We start from the raw sequence: 17,593 nt of genomic DNA on the forward strand, positions 1-17,593 counted from the left end.
CGACACGCAGCTAAGCGCTACCATCCTCCCCGCCTAAGGCTGTCTTTCTTTTCGTAAAGCGTTGTTAGTACTGTCGCTAGGTATCGTGTAAACAATGACGTCACGAGCCAGCGTGTATTTAAAAGAGGCACACTATCACTCCTGACCAGCGCAAACCACCACTCTTCTGCAATAGAAAGTTCCCTAAATTTATTCACAATCAAAATGTTGCCCACTGGAGCCCGTCCCATCGGTCGTCAACATAGCAAGTCTCAGTCTGCTTTTGCTTTTGACAATACTGCCACCAGTATTGCAGCTAGTACCATGAGAAATGAGCTGAACCACCTCGCCAACACTGTCAAAGACCCTAAGCAACGGAAAGCTTTTGAGAAGGAAATGGATAACTTCTTCAGTCTTTTCAGCCGTTACTTGCAGGAGAGCGCTAAGGGTAACGAGATCAACTGGGATAGTGTCAAGTCTCCCAACCCCGAGCAGGTTGTTGAATACAGCACCTTGAAGGGTACTGATCTCACTCGTGACTACCTCAACAAGCTTGCTGTGCTCAAGCTTAACGGTGGCCTGGGAACTTCTATGGGTTGTGTTGGTCCCAAGTCCATCATTGAGGTGCGTGAGGGAAACTCTTTCCTTGATCTCAGTGTCCGTCAAATTGAACATCTCAACCGTAAATTTAATGTTTCTGTTCCTTTCGTTTTGATGAACTCATTCAACACTGATGAGGCCACGGCTAAAGTGATTAAGAAGTACGAGGCTCACAAGATTGAAATTCTTACGTTCAATCAATCTCGCTTCCCTCGTGTCCACAAGGAAACGCTTTTGCCAGTTCCCCGTGAGGCCGATTCCCCCATTGACGAGTGGTATCCCCCCGGACATGGTGATTTGTTTGAGTCCCTCCACAACAGCGGCCTTATTGATCGTCTTTTGGCTCAAGGAAAGGAGTATCTTTTTGTCAGCAATATCGATAACCTTGGTGCTGTCGTAGACTTGAACATTTTGAACCACATGATTGATACCCATGCCGAGTACATCATGGAGCTCACCGACAAGACCAAGGCTGACGTCAAGGGCGGTACTTTGATCGACTACGAGGGCAAGGTTCGTCTCCTTGAGATCGCTCAGGTTCCCTCGCAACATGTTGAGGAATTCAAATCTATTAAGAAGTTCAAGTACTTCAACACCAACAACATTTGGCTTCATCTCCCTGCTGTCAAGCGTGTTGTTGAAAACCATGAGTTGTCCATGGAGATCATTCCCAACTTTAAAACTGTGAAATATCATGGTGAGAGTCACAACATTATCCAACTTGAGACTGCCATCGGTGCTGCAATTCGTCACTTTAAGAACGCACACGGTGTTAACGTTCCTCGACGCCGTTTCCTTCCCGTGAAGACGTGTTCAGACCTTATGCTTGTTAAATCCGATCTCTACTCAATTAACCATGGTCAATTGGAGATGGATCCCCACCGTTTCGGAGGTTCCGCACCTTTAATTAAGCTTGGTGCTGACTTCAAGAAGGTCGCTGACTTTGCTAAGCATATCCCCAGTATTCCCAAGATCTTGGAGCTTGATCATTTGACAATTACTGGTAATGTCAACATCGGCCGTAGTGTCACGTTGAAGGGTACAGTAATTATCGTCGCCAGCGACAACAACCGCATTGATATCCCCAACGGATCTGTCCTTGAAAACTGCGTCATCACCGGTAACCTTAACATTCTTGAGCATTAGAAAGTTGTGTTACTGGTGCACTAATGGTTTATTAACACGATCAATTATGAAGTCTTAAGATTAATGTGGAGCGACTGCTGACTTAATATTTTTAGACCTGGTACGCACATAACGAATAGCATTCTTTACAATATAAAAACCTTAATAGTAAGCTTGAAAATACGGAATTAAATTAAAGTTTGCTTCATGACACTTATTCTGTCAACTTCAGATCTTTAGCAACCATTGAGCTGCAAATTTTGTGGTAAAAATCGCGGTACTTAAGGAAGGTCTTCACAGCGAAATCATGATCAACGCTATTCAGTAAGCGGTAAATGGGTCTGGAAATTAAGTTAGTAAGAATTCGAAAGCATCGACAAGCATACCTAACAAACTTCATGCGGCCAACAGACCCAACCGCCTGTGCAATTGTATCGTAGAGACGCGTGTACTTGGCCTTTAGTGCCAGTTTGTAAAATCGAAAGAGTAACTCTGCGTTCTCTGATTTGCCATAAGCATATACGTCGCTCAAGGTTTCAATATACTGATTTGGGAGCGGCGAAGTTTCAAATAAAAGGTCGAGAAACAGGGACGACTGTCCGGCAGACCATCTCTTGACATCGTCTGCCGCAAACGGTACTGGGGCAGTATGCGCTTCAGCAGCCGTTCTCCATTTTTCAGCCAATGTATAACAGGGATTAGCCAATGTCGTGTCAAAATTAGGAGTCACAGGAGGCATTCCTGGTCCGTATAACCATGCCTGCCAGTCAATTTTATCAAGTTGACCGGTGAGACCCTGGGGCTTAAAGAATTCATATAGCGTTTCCTTGAATTGGAGTTCGTTTACGGAAGAATTTGAAAACTTCCGGAAGTAATAGGGAAGAAAAGGCTCAAATATATGGGCACCGCCTAGTACAGTTTCAATATGATACAGCAGACTCGATCCCTTTTCATAAGGGATGGTAGAAAATGCATCATCCGGATCAACACCGTCTAAGTTCTGTACCAACTTTGTGAATTCATGGTTAGGACCAAAAAGCTCAACAGCTTCTTTTAGCTCACCCCAACCTATAATAGCATCAAATTGACGATACTTTTCACCGTAAATACGACCGATAATTTTTCGCTCGAGAAAAACCGTCATACCTTCATTCAGCCAAAAGGTTTGCCATGATTCATTCGTAACAAGGTTTCCACTCCAGGAATGGGCAAGCTCATGTGCAATGACGTTTACATTAGATCGATCACCAGCGATTAATGTCGGTGTTGCAAACGTTGCATTCGGGTTTTCCATACCACCGTAGGGAAAAGAAGGAGGAAGAATAACAAAGTCATAGCGGGTCCAAGGGTATGCAAAGGTAATTGATTCAGCAGCCTGAATAAATCTTTCCATGTCCTGTTCAAATTCATATTTGCAGGCCATGAGATTTGATGGCTCTGTGTAGACGAATGAACGTGGACCCACAGGACAGCTGGCAAGGTCTCCACTGAGCAATGAAATAAGGTAAGATGGAATTTTGTTGCGTTGTTCAAATACGTAAACCAATGAGCCGTTGTTAAAATCTTGGGAGCCAGCGGGAATACCGGATGCTATTACTGGAAAAGGAGAACGAATCCTAAACGTACAAGGGAATTTTACCGAAGGCGTGTCTTGGCAAGGGACCATCGAGCGGGCGTGAATTGCCTGACATTGCGAGAAGACGTAAGGATGTTTTTTACCAATAGTTTGATTCGGACTCAAGAACTGCAACGCGGTACAATCCTTCGTAGTCGCATAAACAATTCGTAATTTAAATTGTTTGCCCTTTCTAAGTACTGCAGAAGGTACAATATGAAGAGCCGATCCGAGAAAACTTTTGCGTTCCTTCACACAGAATGCCGTTTCCTGCTCATCTACGTACACATTTGAAATGTCAAGAAAAGATGTATCAAGGACAATCTGCTCGAGGGCCTTTCCAACAACTCGAGGTTCCATAGACAGAGTGACTTGACCAGTAAGGCGTTTCTCTGAAAAAATAATGCTTGTCTCAAGCAACATGTGTTGCAGTTCTACCTCTAGGTAGTTTGACAAGGTTGATGGATCTTGTCTAACTTTCATTTCTAATGATTACAGAATAAGCGAAGGAATTGAATGATTTGCGTTTTGTATGTGTAGTTACTCGATACACCTCAAAACTAATGTCTTTGTATTACGTGAAATTGTCAATAAAGGAAGAAACACCGGATTAGCAGTAAATTGAAGGTTGTTAATTAAAGCCGTGGGTCGTGTGGTTTGTCGCAGCGTTATCAGGAGTTGGAATAGTCTCGGTACCGTAAGGCTGCGGGTCTTAGTCAAGCGATTCTTTAATACCACCGATGACGGTCAGGAGGGTCTTCGAGTGGGGAGGGGAATAAATACTAAGGCTAATAGACGAACCTTGTCTTTCATACACAAAGAACAATTATACATCCAATGAGACAAACTGGCGCACGAGCGAGGAGTAGACGGACGACTAAACGACGATACCGCTGCATCCGTAAATTAATCCTCTGTAAACGCTCACATAGCCCGACCATGCCATCCCTAAATCCAAAAATACACCTTACACCGGACACTTTGCACCTATCCTAACCAATGCCAACCCATACACACACACTCATACGCAAAGACAATTCTCCAAGAACGCCGTTCGATTTTGTATACAACGCTTTCGTACGGACCATCCAAAACCTGCTGCTTAAACGACAGTACCGGCGTTGGAGGCAATACGAGGCCAAAGATCGGCACACTCCTTGGCGACAGGACCAGTGATGGCGGAACCCTTCATCTCACCCTTGGGGTTGACGATGACACCGGCGTTGTCCTCAAAGTAGAGGTACACACCGTCCTTACGGCGCCAGGCCTTACGTTGACGAACGATAATGGCAGGCATGATCTTCTTACGCAAGTCGGGCTTACCCTTCTTGACAGTAGCAAGAACCATATCACCACAAGCAGCAGCTGGAAGACGGTTGAGACGAGCACCAGTGCCAAAAACGGAAACAATGTAAAGGTTCTTGGCGCCAGAGTTATCGGCACAGTTCATGATGGCTTGGACAGGAAGACCCAGGGTCATTCTGAACTTGGTTCCAGAAGCAGCAGCACGTCCACCAGACATTTTGATCGGTTCGCTGGGTGTTTGGAGTTTGGAGTTTGGCTGGAGTGTGGTGGTGCTTGCAAGGGTCAAAGTCCCACGCAGAAATTTTGTGACTGTTTTTTCTTGGTGGTCAAAAAGGAAATGCAAACGCGCTACGCGTAGTAAACAAAAGACATACATTATTAATTAAGATGCCTAAAAACTATAAGCTAGGTTTGCTGAATCAGATGTGTAAGCTAAATAGTCTATGCGCTCCGTTTTCATTAGACAAATACAATGAAATACAACGCCAAGAGAGAGAGTAAAAACTTAAAATTGGGGCGTTGAGAATTCACAGCGGAAGAAGAAGATTCGTTTGACTGAACAGATTCAACATTATCATTGTGTTCGGTAGATTGGGTGTCATCAACGCTGGCCTTGCCTTTTTCAACATTACCAGAAACGGGTCCTTCGTAAGAATGTTTACTTCTTCCCTTAATTGTGATACGTTCTGACTGAGCTAAGATACCCTTTGATGGGCCTTGGTCCCGTTCGAGATTAATCTGATAGCCAGTCTGGGGTTTATCATCTTTACGGTACAGTTGTACAGAAGTTTGGTTCTTGCAAGTTTCGATGCTGCCTAACAAGACACGAATATTTGGGTATTGATCGTTGTTAACCAAATAGATAGATATTTCCTTTGGATCCGTGTTCACATAGTCCCATTTAATTGTATGGCGCTCGCGGACATCCCAAACAGCGTTATTCGAAGGTTCAAGTATGCGAAGTGCTTGAGTTAACGGCAAAACAAAAAACAAAGAAAGAAAATTCATAACGAGCAAAATCAATTTTTGTAAAGTTCAATCTTTGTGTTTGGGAATGTCGAGGTGCATGTTGAGTTTGCTCCTCTTATGTACCTAAGAGTGTAAACAAACTTATAATGTAAACAAAAGAGCAGAGTAGTACAGTTGTATGATTCGTCATTGAGCGGAGCCGTGTGAAAATCCATAAATCGTTCTTATGATGTATATATTTGAGTATCAACAAAATGTTCTTGTGCTTGTTCTTTTACTTGCTTGACTTTTAAAGAATCGAATAGCGAAGCTTCACCTAGACCCATTCGCTTGGCAGTATACATTTGTGCGAGGATGCCAGTCGACGTGGAAACTGTTTTTTCAACCCATTCGGTTACCCATTCCTTTGGGAGAATAACATTTTCACCGAACACTTCAACATAGCGAGGGTCGTTGGCCCATTCAAGCCACTCCAAAGGAATAGTTTGTGAGGCGGTACAGAATTCCAGGTTGTGTGTAACATCAAACATGTACAAGACAAAGCAGAGTTGTTCCTTTTCGTCAATTTCCTTGTTCATTAGAACACAAGCCTGAAGAGAGAAAAGGATACGAGATGTGTGGACGACTTCCTTGACAGATGCTGAGCTGTCCTCGTTTCCTTTTTGAATCTGCTTTTGAACCTCACGAATAGCCTCAGCAAGATTTTCCTTAACAAGCTTTTTTGCTTCCATTAAGCCATGGCACAAGGCAAAATCTTCATATAGCCGACCCGTAAGCGGCCGCACTTTTCCTTCTTTGGCCAGAAGAACAGACAAATCACCACCTTCGACTTGATCCAAGACAGCGTTAAAACCATCATATATAATTCGATCCAACGATGTGAATCCGGCAATATCGTGAAATACAGTTACCTGTAGAACTTCATGTTCTTGAATAGAAGGCGCAACTGCACTTAATACACTTTGAAGTGTGTGACTAAGCGAGGGTAAAGCTTTTGATCGTAATTCATTGCCTATATTGAAATCGGGTTAGTTCTATTTCACGCACTTTCTGTAATTTACTAACCAATCTTGTTTATGTCAGCAAGATCCTTCCATTTATTCTCCCAATGTGCATGTTCATCCAATTTGATAGAGCGGACACTCCGTTCAGCAGATTTAACCGCCTCTGTGGCCGTTGACCATAAATCACCGAACCAATTGCTAGACTTTTTTGTCGTTCGAGTAGGTTCTGTGGGTTGTTCTTCTTCCTTATGTTTATCAGAAGCATTAGTCGTTGGCTCTGGTTTTTTCTTGGCAACAGCTTTCTCGTCACCCGTTACTTCGACAGGTTTATTGAAAGTTGTAGCAGCAGTCTTCTCATCCGATTCTGTTTCAATATGTTCCGAGTGAGCTGGGTCTTTTTCATTTTCCAGTTCGTCTAGAAAATTTAGAATGTCCTCTTCATTCTCGGCAACATTTTCTCTTGATTCATTGCCCTCATCTGCCTTTGGTTGGTCGATACCTAACTGGTCAAGAGAATCCAGCATATTAAGCATTTCATCGTTTTGGTTCGGTTCTTCCATGATGGCAAGTAATTGAGCGTAAGTAATGGATTTTTGGGCTCACAATTCGTAAGGATCAAAAAGGAAGAGGTAGTTAGACGACGAATTGGAATGGACCTGAAGACGTCGATAGCCACCGTTTGTGGTAAGTAGTGAGTGCTCTGTCGGTACGAAACAAGAAAACCTATTACATACAACAATAGTTACAAAAGACAACAGAGAAACCTAAAGCTCGCTTAGGGAAAAAAAAACAAAAGAACGGTATTTTTATAAATTTTCGCCTCTCAAATCTTGTTATACAAAGACTGAGTTGCGCTGTTCTATATCCTACATATACATTAAATCCAAAAAAAACTCACTTGTGATGCTGCTACTGGTGTTCTAGATAAAAAGGTATGTATATAGTATTTCGATACTTAGTCAAATAGGGTCATTGATAATCATAAACGCGAACCTTGCATTATAGGAATCTTGACATGAAACAAACAAGGGTTGTTAGGTATAGCCATCATCATCATCATCATCATCATCAACGTCATCATAACAATACTTTTGCCCATAAAGACTGCCAAACAGGCTGTTGAAAAGTTAGGCCGATAAACCAAGAATGAGAACAAAACAGGATAAGAAAAAGCAAAACTTATAACGAAAAACAATGGCGGGAAAAAAGTGGGATGGAAATGGCAGAGAGAAGCGGCAGATACACCGCTCACTAGAGGTTTTGGGAACTTAACTTGGGAAGCGGAATGAGAACGAACGTAGAAACAAAGAGCACTCAATCAATGAACAGCATTTCGGTGACGGCGAGTAAAAAGGGTTGAGTTGTTAATGTTGAGATCGAATGCCCGGTGACTCGTCTCACGACGTTTGCGCTGGCATGCGATAGGCGAGACTGTAGCTTTTGTCGATATACGATGACCTCCATCGCCATCTGACAACACACTTTCCTCAATTACAGTAGAGTTGGACGAATTAAATTCTTCGTCACCCTCGTCTAAATCGTCCAGATCATTGAAGAAGTTCGCGTAGTTTTGTTTTATAACTTTTCTCCGATTTTTCTCAATTTCCATCCGGTGAGCGGCATAGGAAATGTTGAATACTTCGCGGAGTGAAGTCACTCCAGGCGTCCGCACCGTGGCTGCTTGAACATCCGTAGGTGTCATCAAGTCAAACTCAAACGCTGACTCTGGCTTACCAGTTGGAGGTGCATCACTTGCGGGGAATGTCGGTTCTTCAGTACCAACGATCCAAGGATGCGCCAAAAATTGATGAATATCATAACGCGATTTTGGGTCAACAGTCAGCAAGTGGCTGATGAGGTCCTGAGCGCCTTTTGAAATGTCGTCCCACCATGGAGACAAGAAAGTATACTGTCCTTGAGACACCTTTTTTGTGAGAGCTGGAATACTTTCATCATAAAAGGGAGGAAAGCCACACAGGATAGTGTACAACACACAACCCAGAGCCCACATATCCACGCTTTTTGAGTACGTTTGGTCCTGAACAATTTCAGGAGCAGTATAGCCCATAGTACCACACGGTGTTTTTGTGTGCGAATCCCAGACAACTTTGCTCAGACCAAAATCAGCAAGACGGATGCGTCCAATAGTGCCAGCACCAACCCCGGGAATAAATTCGCCTTCATCCTCCTTGCTCTCGTCGTCACCTTTCCGGAATCTGCGAACTCGAGACTTCACAAAATCAATTCGATCAAACAACAGGTTTTCGGGTTTGATGTCCCGGTGTACCACACCGCATTCTTCATGCAAATACCGAATAGCCTCGGCAACTTGCTTGATAACATGTCGCGAAAGGTCCTCAGAGAAGTAGGTTAGACGTACAATTTGATGGAACAGTTCTCCGCCGTCAGCAAGCTCCAAAATTAGGAAAAAGTGCTGCTCTGTCTGAATAAAATCGAGCAGCTGAATAATGTTGGGATGCTTCAAACGACGCATTATTTGAACCTCCTTCAAAATGCTAGCAGGGTCGACTCCGCTAGGCTTCCATGTTCCATCTTCCGACTTCAGCATCTTGTGGATAACTTTTATGGCGACCTTTTCGCCGGTTTTTATGTTCACAGCTTTGTACACGATACTAAACGCACCATCGCCCATTTGTTCGAGCAAGTGGAAGTTCTCGAGACCAGGAAGCTCTGGAAAATGCCGCCCACTGCTTTCCTCGAGTACAATCTTTTCTACCATGTCCTCGATTGCCTTGTCGTATGCTACACGATTATGCTCTTTCGGAACCTCCGATGCAGCATGGTCGGTAACCTCGTCCACGTCTGCGGATGTTACAGATTCTGAGACCGCATGTTCTCCCGTCTCATCGTAAAACTTCACCGTCTTTGGGTCTTTCATTTCTTTCGTAATGTTGAGGTCAGTAATTCGCTCTCCGTTTTTCTAAACGCAAACTTCGGTTAGAGCCTATTTGTAGTGAGGGACAACCTCGTGTATGCAAATTGATCAAATTTGGCGACACAAATTACGTACATCCAAAATTAACATGTAACAATTCTGTTTCTTATAATTGTGATTCCAGGTAGCGTTTACTAAGTTTTTCCGGGCAACTTTTGCTGTGCAGAAACCCGAAATGGTATAGGGAGAGCGTAGGAGTAGCGAGGGAGGTGCGAATTTGCGAGAGTTATGTGAGCGACATAATGTGCACGACGTAGTGGAACCATCAGCGGCGGTGAGAAACTGCGATCGTGGTTTCGCTTATCTGCATCATGATGACGAATTAGCGCAAACACTGAGAACAAATATACACGATGACGCAGACACGTGGTCATACAGCAACGTTTCTGCGCGGGTACCGCGAATGAAACAGTGGAATAAAGAAAATAAGAGAAAAAAAAATCTTAAAAGAAATAAACGGTTTTGAAAAATTTAAGCATCTTATTGAAATTTCAAGGGGCTTTATTCCTATTTTTTTTTCTCATTTTTTTTCGTTTTTAATCGGTTTTTTATTATTTTATTTTAATATTTACTATTTTTTCCCTTGGTTACCTTGTAAACCATCTAATCTATTATGACGTTGAATCAAAACAAACTTCTATAATGGTGCCGATCAATTATGACGTTATGCGTGTTTCCCCGCAATTGGATTCAATACACGCGGTATATGCTTGCACAACTGTGGCAATAACAATTCGTTCCTTCAGAAGCGCATCCGAACATTATTGCAACCTGAAAATAATCATTTGGGCGCTAATTCCCACAATGCGCAACCACGGACTCAGCTAAGATGCACGCGTCCCATTAAGAAACGAAACGCGCCATTCCTGCTTCGGGAGTGGATGAAAGTTTCACCCGTGCCGCATTCCATGTGAAGTCATCTACCCTATCCCGCATTTTCACCACTCTCTCCACGTCACGACTGATAGCAGAAAGGGGGGCAGCGTGATAAGCGTTTAAGAATCCACGTGGACGGTAACGCGGGTTTGAATGCGGGGGTTCGTTGTGGCCGATGAAAGCCCGATCTCCAAGATGCTTAAATATTGCCGGCCGGGTTAGAAACAAAAAAACACCGTAGCAAGGCCATCTTTTGATACGAATTGCGCGCTCGTTGGCGGTGACTTTCGCACTGATTTAATCAAAGCATTGTCGAAAATTGGTCCAACAAAGCAGAGTCCACATTTTGCAGACACGAGGCACGAAATGCTTCCAGGCCTCCGTAATGTTGTGCGCAACCCGTAAAGGCCTGGGAAATAAAGGACTTTAAGGAGACTGTGTGAACAGCGTCTTGAGATATCATCTTTTATCCACGTTAGTAATTAGACGTAAACAATCACAAAATGTTCTTTCGTATCCCACGCACCAATTCCTTTCTCTTCGCTTCCGCGGTCTGGGGATCGAGGTAGAATCCAAATTCGGACATGTCTTCGTTCTTATAGTAAATTTGGGCGCTGTCGTCGTGTTAGTGTATAGGCTTCGTCGCAATCAGCTTTACGTACTCTCCATTTGCGTCTTCTTCAACTTCACTAAGACCACTGAACCAAAGGTGCATGAGTGGATTCATGTTCTGCAACACGCCAGTATGATTGGAAGGAAGGAGACTGGTGAGACCCAATATGCACAGCTTCCGATTGCCTGGTGATGAAATATGGTCATACTAGAAATAATTAGCCGGCAGTTTACACTGAACAACACAACAAAACATACGAGTTGAATCCAATTCTCTACAAGCTTAGTCATTGCAGATCCGTCTGCGGAAGCTTGATCACAAACTAAAATTATTAAATCGGGTGAACGGAAAGCAAGACGAGACAAGAACAAACAACAGCTCGAAAGCTTTACAGGATGTTCCTTTTCATGAACGTTAGTATGTGCAAAACACAAAATATTAGTTACCTTGTTCTCCAGAACTTTGGTTATTTCCATGCTTAGCAATCCAGATGCCACAAGAGGCTCTGAAATATTCTCCATCGGGCAGTTCATTAACAACATAGAAAGCGAGTAGCTCAAGAATTCAAAAGTCTCGTTTTTCACGTCATCCATTAAGAGTCGAAATTGTGTCAGAGTGTATGTTGCAACATCGCCCGAAAGAAGCGTTGGTTCTAAAAGCATGTAACTGTTGAAGACAGTTAAAACAAACGGTAATGTAGATGTTCCAAGAGACAGATACCGAATAATGTTAGGGAACAAGTGTGAAAAATGCTCCGAGAGAGTTGTTGTGTTCTGAAGACATGCAGCCCATAACTCCAAACCGTCAGTTTCCAACATAACATGATCATCACTATCCAAATTCGTTGAGCATTCCACGATTCTCGACAACACAAAGTGAAATGGTTCAGCACCGGTTTTTATAGCCTAAAAAAGTTAGCTTTAAACTGAAAGAATCAAATTGATGCACGCATACATTCACAAAAACACTCATGACAGACACTGTACCCGCTCGCAGAATGCCTTCTTCCTCCCAATCCGTCCAAAGCTGCAATAACAAATTAACAATGGTTTCAGCGTAAGGCGTAACAGACTTTCCTAACCGATTCAGTAACGCGGTTAAGGAGTCCAACACAAGTTGTCTGGATTCTGCTACGTCAAACGAAGGCGCTAGATTAATCATACTCTGAGTAACCTCATCCCTGACTGCTGCAAAGCACGAATCTTTGAAGTTATAATCATCTAGAATGTCTTTGTAAGCACGAAGTGCCGTTAGTTTAACAACGCAGTCGTTACATGGACTATCTGTTAAAAACTTTGGCAAAAGAGAATAGATCAGCCGAATGGTGTCTTCATTCGACACAAATGGGGCAAATTGAGAGATCAAAATCGAAACTCTTCTTCTGAACACGAGGGATATGTTGACATCTTGGACGTCACTTAAGCCGTTATAGATGGAAAGAAACCAAGGTTCGAATTGGAAAATGTCTTGAATAGATTCTGCTGAAGCACCAATGATGGAAAGAATAGCATCCTGCTCAATCACGTTTTCAAATGAACTTGGTAACTGAGAAACCGCACTAAGGCTTACTTGCAGTTGAGGGATCAAAAGGTTTTTAAACAAAGTAAATAAGCACTGAACCAAATGCTCTGCCGATGGTCTAATATTATATCCGACATCTTCAGAAAGCTGTTCCGTGACCCAATGCTCCGGATCGTCTTTCCATTCTTCAAAATCATTTTTGCGGAGTACAACAAAAGCGGTTACCAAAACAATAAATAACTGACTGACATATTCCTGGTTAAATAACTCCACGTACATTGATTGTGTGGATTCCGAGGTTAATGTCGTACCGTCCGTTAGTTCCGTTAGTACGTGTGAAAGTGAACGTATGCAGAGCACTGAAAGTTTGCTGAATAATTCGACAAAATCGAAGAGCGACTCGTCTGCAGTTTTGAATAATAAGCCAGTATGATTAATTACCTCTGTGAAAGCCATTAAGTAATCTTTTGTATAATTGAGAGAAGATAGCATAGGAGGATATTCGGCAAGATCAATGAAAATCTTGTTAATAACCAATGCATGCTTCCAGACAATCTGATGAAAGTTATCGTCTAAAGAAGCCTGTTTCTGCCCTTGGCTTTCAAGATACGACACAACATTTGAGTAAAGTTGTAAGCCATTCTTAAAGAATGACTGTGCAGGAATGCTCGAATTCAAATCGCGAAATCCAGGAATAAGTCTGCGAGATGTTTTGAGACCATATCTCGTTATACTCGCAATCCAGTTCAACGCAACGCGAGCATCAGAATCAGCGTTATTTATATTCGTCAGCCAGTTTTCTGCCAAAGGAAAGACAACGGACACCAGAAAGTCTAATAATTGTGGTGCAATCTGTTGAAATATTAATCGGGACCGTGGTAGTCGATTAGACCCAAGTACTTTCACAGCATGATGTAAAGTGATGAAGTGTCTTAACGCGAGTTCCCACTGATTTGAACTTAATAGTGTGTTTGCTCTGTTAATAAGTGTTTCAAAAAAGTTAGGCCACTCATTTGGAAAATCAATTCTCACAATACGTGAAGCTATAAGAGCGTTTTGCAAAGCCAACGGCAAAGCACAGCTCTCAGAAGCAGGAAGCAAATTTTCTCTTATAAATTTTCGACTTTCCGCATCCAAAGTCCTGCATTTGTTAGAACCAAAGTAACGGCACAGCTTGGTTACATACATTTTTCCAGATTTTCTCCATAAAATATCAACATGATTACGGAACTCAATAACTGCAATCCATCTTACTTCATTCTCCAAGTTTGTGTCAACAAAAATGGAATATAGATTAGTATAGTACAATGCATTTTGTTTCCAATTATTTATGAAGATTTCAGCATCCTTGACTACTTGAGGATCCTGGCTGAGAGCACGTCTTAATTGATATATGATGGCTTCTCTGTCCATAATCAATGAACTACGGCAAGAAAAATATGTTTTTTACTCCCTGTAGTGTTGACAAATACTTGGTCCTTTCGTCAACTGTACCACTGCGGGATCGAATCTTGGATAGTAAATCTGGTTATACGAATAAATAACCAAGCTGTAAACATGTTTTATTCATACGTAAAATTATAAAAAAGCAATATCAAGGCGTACTAAATAAACTATATTTACTCTTCTAACTAGCACTGTCAAGCCTCGAATAAAAGTACCTAAATCCTCAGAATATCGTTACTATACCAAAACCCATTATTCGTATTTCATTAATGCAATTGTTACCTGTATTTATACAAGCCGACTGATTTGTTTCAAAAGTACTTTTAAACCAACACCCGATGAGGCATGTTCTTCTAGGTAGTCTTCAAACTCAAGGCGAATATTAGCAATCACATGTGTGATAGGAAATCCTGTATCTCCAGCATGAAATGTCGAATTTAGTAGAACGTCAAACAAACGATTCCACATATCTTGTTTCCAATATCTCTTCATACGCTGAGCAAGAACGTGTCGCTTAACACCATCGATAATATCCACTCGGGTTTCGATATATTTACCGAAAAGCATTGTGAAAATAATAGAAGCAAGACCGTGATAATCGACCTGATAAGTCCACGGCTTCCCTTCTCTCATCTCTGCACAGTCCTGAGCATCAGTTTCCCAATCTGCATAAAATTGTATTGAGGGATTGAAAAGTGACATGTCAATTCCTCGACCAAAATCTATAAGAACAATGCCTTTTGAAGCCCAACCATTAGAACCGTCTCTGAAGTATTGGGATGACCATGCAGTTTCTTCAACTGGCTCGAGACGTAGGAGGGCATTATCTGCCTTGAGGTCACCATGAATTATATGTTTTGAATGCAATGTCTCTATCGTTCTTAAGAACTCAACGGTAAAAAACATTGCTAGAATTTCATCCATACCGGCACCTTGTGACCTCTCTCGTGTTTTGTTAACCAAATCGAGTATGGACCCTTGAGAGCTGTATGCCATTAATAAATGACTCGCATCATCGTACATGTGCATCTGATGAACGTGGATAACAGAATTGTATGCTCTGTCCCCTTTCAACCGTGCGTTAGCCTCATTCGTCAGATAAAACTCAAAAAATGACGAAGGTGTTTCAATTTTTAAGGCGTATTTTCTTCTCGGTTCAGTACCAGATAAAGAAGATTCTTGCTCTTCCACCAAGTAAACCGGGGCAAAAGCGCCTTGTCCGAGTTTTGCAAGAACGTTGTATTGTTCCTCTGGAGAGTATTGCACCGTAAAGACACGACCGCCAAAATCCGAACCACTTGTCCTTCTACTACGACTGGACGTTGATGCTCTTCGTTTTCCACTTCGAGTGAACATTTCTATTTCCTGAAGTTGTCCAAAAGTCGATGCATGCTCATGATATATTGGTAGCTTTGTCAATGCTGGTCGCAAAGCCTCAAATAAGGTATCTCGCAAGTCTTGATCAAGTGGATTTACCACAGCTGCATCAAGGTGAATTGATGTCTCAGGGGAATTGGTGGCAAGGTCGTCCACTTGCAGCTGCGGAACTACTTCTTGGAGCTTTGGTTCTTGCTTTAATGAGAGCTGCGCTTGTTCGGCAACTAGCGGACTTCCATTTGCCAGATTAACTTTTTCAGTTTGAGGATATGATAGTTGTGCATCTGGCTCTTCAAGATGATCATGCTTTTCCCGTTTATGATTATCATTAAGATCCTGTTCGTACACTGGACTAAGCGAACGTTTCCTAGTATTATAGTCATTTTCGTCACCATATACAGGTGGTATTTTTATTTCCTTTTCAGAGGAAGGGCCATTATAATCTTCAGAAAACCCATTTTCCGACCGAAGAGTTTCAGGTGCTAATGGCTCTTCGTTCTTTTTGTCGGCTCCTATAGAAGAAGTGGCCAGATCTGCTTTTAGAGGCTGATTGAACAGATCTAATATATCTGCCAGCGCGGCTTTTGTATTAATTGTCGGGGAAGCAACTTTTGTTTGTTCTGGTCTCGGCGATAGTACCACAGGAGTCAACGCATCATATACGTCTGCGGGCTTGTCCACCATAGCGTCTAATGGCCTTGATTCCGTAACAGTGATCTTTCCACTGGAAACTGGTTCGTTGTGACAGTGGTCATAAGAACGACCTCGCAGTTCTTCCATGGATACTTCTTCGTTTTGGTATAATAGCCGAAAATCAAACGAAGAATACTCCGTGCGTTTACCTGATATTCCTTCATGCAGGATCCGCTCAATTGGTAAACCTTGAGACGATGATTTGTTGCCATTGACATGAGGCCCCGCTGAAGTTTTCTCATTATCTGAAAAGACTGCAAAGGCGCGTTCAGGGCGAACTGGTTTCTCTGCACCGGAAAACCCTTTATTGCCAAATACCTTTCTTGCGGGAGGAAACGGAGGTTGGTATTCTGAAACAGTAGTCTCTTCGCCGGGTGGAAGTGATTTCATTTGACGAAAAAATTCATTAGCTCGTCTCCAAAGCCGAGAAAATGGACGAGCTTCCCGACTGATTCCAACCTGGTAAACTTCTTCTGCTTCTTTCCACCGCCCACAATGAGCAAGTAGGGTAGCATATTGCTCGTAAAAAAGGGCGAGCTCCAAACCAATATTCTTTCCAGCTAGTTCATAAAACGTATTTACCGCAGATTCGAGATTATTTTCGTTTGACACCATCCACTCTATTTTTGCAAGCCAAATTTGTAGGTAGCGAGCATCATTGGCATAGTGTCGACACTTTTCAAATGCTTGTATACCTTTATCTACATAACTCTGTATTGTATCGGTTTGAATGGTTGTTGTATTTTGTAACCACTTAATGAACCGAGACCAAACGTCAAGAGGATCATCCAGCTCCTCAATGACCTCCAATTCCTCTTGATAGATGGCCAAGTTTTGAATCTCTTGTAGCTTTCTGCTTGCGCCAGCGCCAGCTTCGGCTTCGGAGATAGCATCGGCCATTTCATTCACTCGACGTAACAGCACGAAATACAATTTTGTCGGACATGTGGTACTCCTTTCATGTACGCTTGGTGTAGTAGCCTCCACACATTCCCGGAATCCGGAGACCTTTGATGGAGTTTACGGTGATCTATTAGCCGAGAATTCCGAACAAATGCCGCTTTTTAGCAAATTAAATTAAGTTATTTCTTACCGAAAGTAAAAAGTTACTGATTCGTATGTTATCTAACAACTACATTCTGGAGAAAATAAAATTCAGTAAATTCCCAATTCATCGGCGTTTTTTCTTTTTTCTTCTTTTTTCTTTTTTTTTTGAAATTGATTAAAGTTTAATTTAAAAAATCGTGAAGCTCAAAGCGATTGCAAACTTGGCTATTCTACTGAATTAGCCGAAATGAGAGTAATTTCGGTGATCTTCGGTAAACAATTCGGTCTTGCTTTACTTTTGCGCAATAAGGTTGCCGAATAAAAACACGCGAACGAATAACAAGCCGATAAAATAAGAAGCGCTCCAATAATTTTGTAGAATAAAAACAAAGTCCACCAATAGATACTTTTATTATTACCGTGACTCCTTCTTAACCAATAGTTAAAGCTTACATACCGACATTTGT

The 17,593-nt window shown here is 42.2% G+C and overlaps 8 protein-coding genes across 8 annotated transcripts; 1 reads left to right on the forward strand and 7 right to left on the reverse strand.

The window, feature by feature from the left end:
- Window positions 1-114: 114 nt before the first annotated feature.
- Window positions 115-1,913, forward strand: SJAG_01089 (UTP-glucose-1-phosphate uridylyltransferase). The gene has a single exon (XM_002172320.2). It carries the CDS (start codon window positions 205-207, stop codon window positions 1,723-1,725), a length of 1,521 nt encoding a protein of 506 aa, XP_002172356.1. The 5' UTR covers window positions 115-204; the 3' UTR covers window positions 1,726-1,913.
- On the reverse strand, window positions 1,661-4,035 carry SJAG_01088 (leukotriene A-4 hydrolase). Its single transcript, XM_002172319.2, has 2 exons — window positions 2,091-4,035; window positions 1,661-2,045 (listed from the first exon to the last, which is right to left on the reverse strand). Exons 1-2 carry the CDS (start codon window positions 3,800-3,802, stop codon window positions 1,919-1,921), a joined length of 1,839 nt encoding a protein of 612 aa, XP_002172355.1. The 5' UTR covers window positions 3,803-4,035; the 3' UTR covers window positions 1,661-1,918.
- A 305-nt stretch (window positions 4,036-4,340) lies between these two features.
- Window positions 4,341-4,930, reverse strand: SJAG_01087 (60S ribosomal protein L23). Its single transcript, XM_002172318.2, has one exon. It carries the CDS (start codon window positions 4,839-4,841, stop codon window positions 4,422-4,424), a length of 420 nt encoding a protein of 139 aa, XP_002172354.1. The 5' UTR covers window positions 4,842-4,930; the 3' UTR covers window positions 4,341-4,421.
- Window positions 4,931-5,083: 153 nt separating this feature from the next.
- SJAG_01086 (cell wall protein Pwp1) lies at window positions 5,084-5,632 on the reverse strand (the record flags this gene model as incomplete). The annotated part of the gene is made up of 1 exon (XM_002172317.1): window positions 5,084-5,632. One exon carries the CDS (start codon window positions 5,630-5,632, stop codon window positions 5,084-5,086), a length of 549 nt encoding a protein of 182 aa, XP_002172353.1.
- A 185-nt stretch (window positions 5,633-5,817) lies between these two features.
- SJAG_01085 (fungal protein) lies at window positions 5,818-7,157 on the reverse strand (the record flags this gene model as incomplete). The annotated part of the gene is made up of 2 exons (XM_002172316.1): window positions 5,818-6,605; window positions 6,659-7,157. The coding sequence occupies 2 exons, from the start codon at window positions 7,155-7,157 to the stop codon at window positions 5,818-5,820; spliced, it is 1,287 nt and encodes a 428-aa protein (XP_002172352.1).
- Window positions 7,158-7,915: 758 nt separating this feature from the next.
- On the reverse strand, window positions 7,916-9,643 carry SJAG_01084 (CAMK/CAMK1 protein kinase Srk1; the record flags this gene model as incomplete). Its single annotated transcript, XM_002172315.1, has 2 exons — window positions 7,916-9,538; window positions 9,629-9,643. The coding sequence occupies 2 exons, from the start codon at window positions 9,641-9,643 to the stop codon at window positions 7,916-7,918; spliced, it is 1,638 nt and encodes a 545-aa protein (XP_002172351.1).
- A 336-nt stretch (window positions 9,644-9,979) lies between these two features.
- SJAG_01083 (karyopherin Kap113) lies at window positions 9,980-13,727 on the reverse strand. Its single transcript, XM_002172314.2, has 6 exons — window positions 11,997-13,727; window positions 11,489-11,947; window positions 11,300-11,443; window positions 11,092-11,249; window positions 10,956-11,043; window positions 9,980-10,892 (listed from the first exon to the last, which is right to left on the reverse strand). Exons 1-6 carry the CDS (start codon window positions 13,053-13,055, stop codon window positions 10,731-10,733), a joined length of 2,070 nt encoding a protein of 689 aa, XP_002172350.2. The 5' UTR covers window positions 13,056-13,727; the 3' UTR covers window positions 9,980-10,730.
- A 349-nt stretch (window positions 13,728-14,076) lies between these two features.
- SJAG_01082 (BUB protein kinase Bub1) lies at window positions 14,077-17,057 on the reverse strand. The gene has a single exon (XM_002172313.2). The coding sequence runs from the start codon at window positions 16,977-16,979 to the stop codon at window positions 14,298-14,300; it is 2,682 nt and encodes an 893-aa protein (XP_002172349.1). The 5' UTR covers window positions 16,980-17,057; the 3' UTR covers window positions 14,077-14,297.
- Window positions 17,058-17,593: the final 536 nt, after the last annotated feature.

The sequence above is a fragment of the Schizosaccharomyces japonicus genome (assembly GCF_000149845.2).
Source record: "Schizosaccharomyces japonicus yFS275 unplaced genomic scaffold supercont5.1, whole genome shotgun sequence".
Lineage (NCBI taxonomy): Eukaryota > Fungi > Ascomycota > Schizosaccharomycetes > Schizosaccharomycetales > Schizosaccharomycetaceae > Schizosaccharomyces > Schizosaccharomyces japonicus.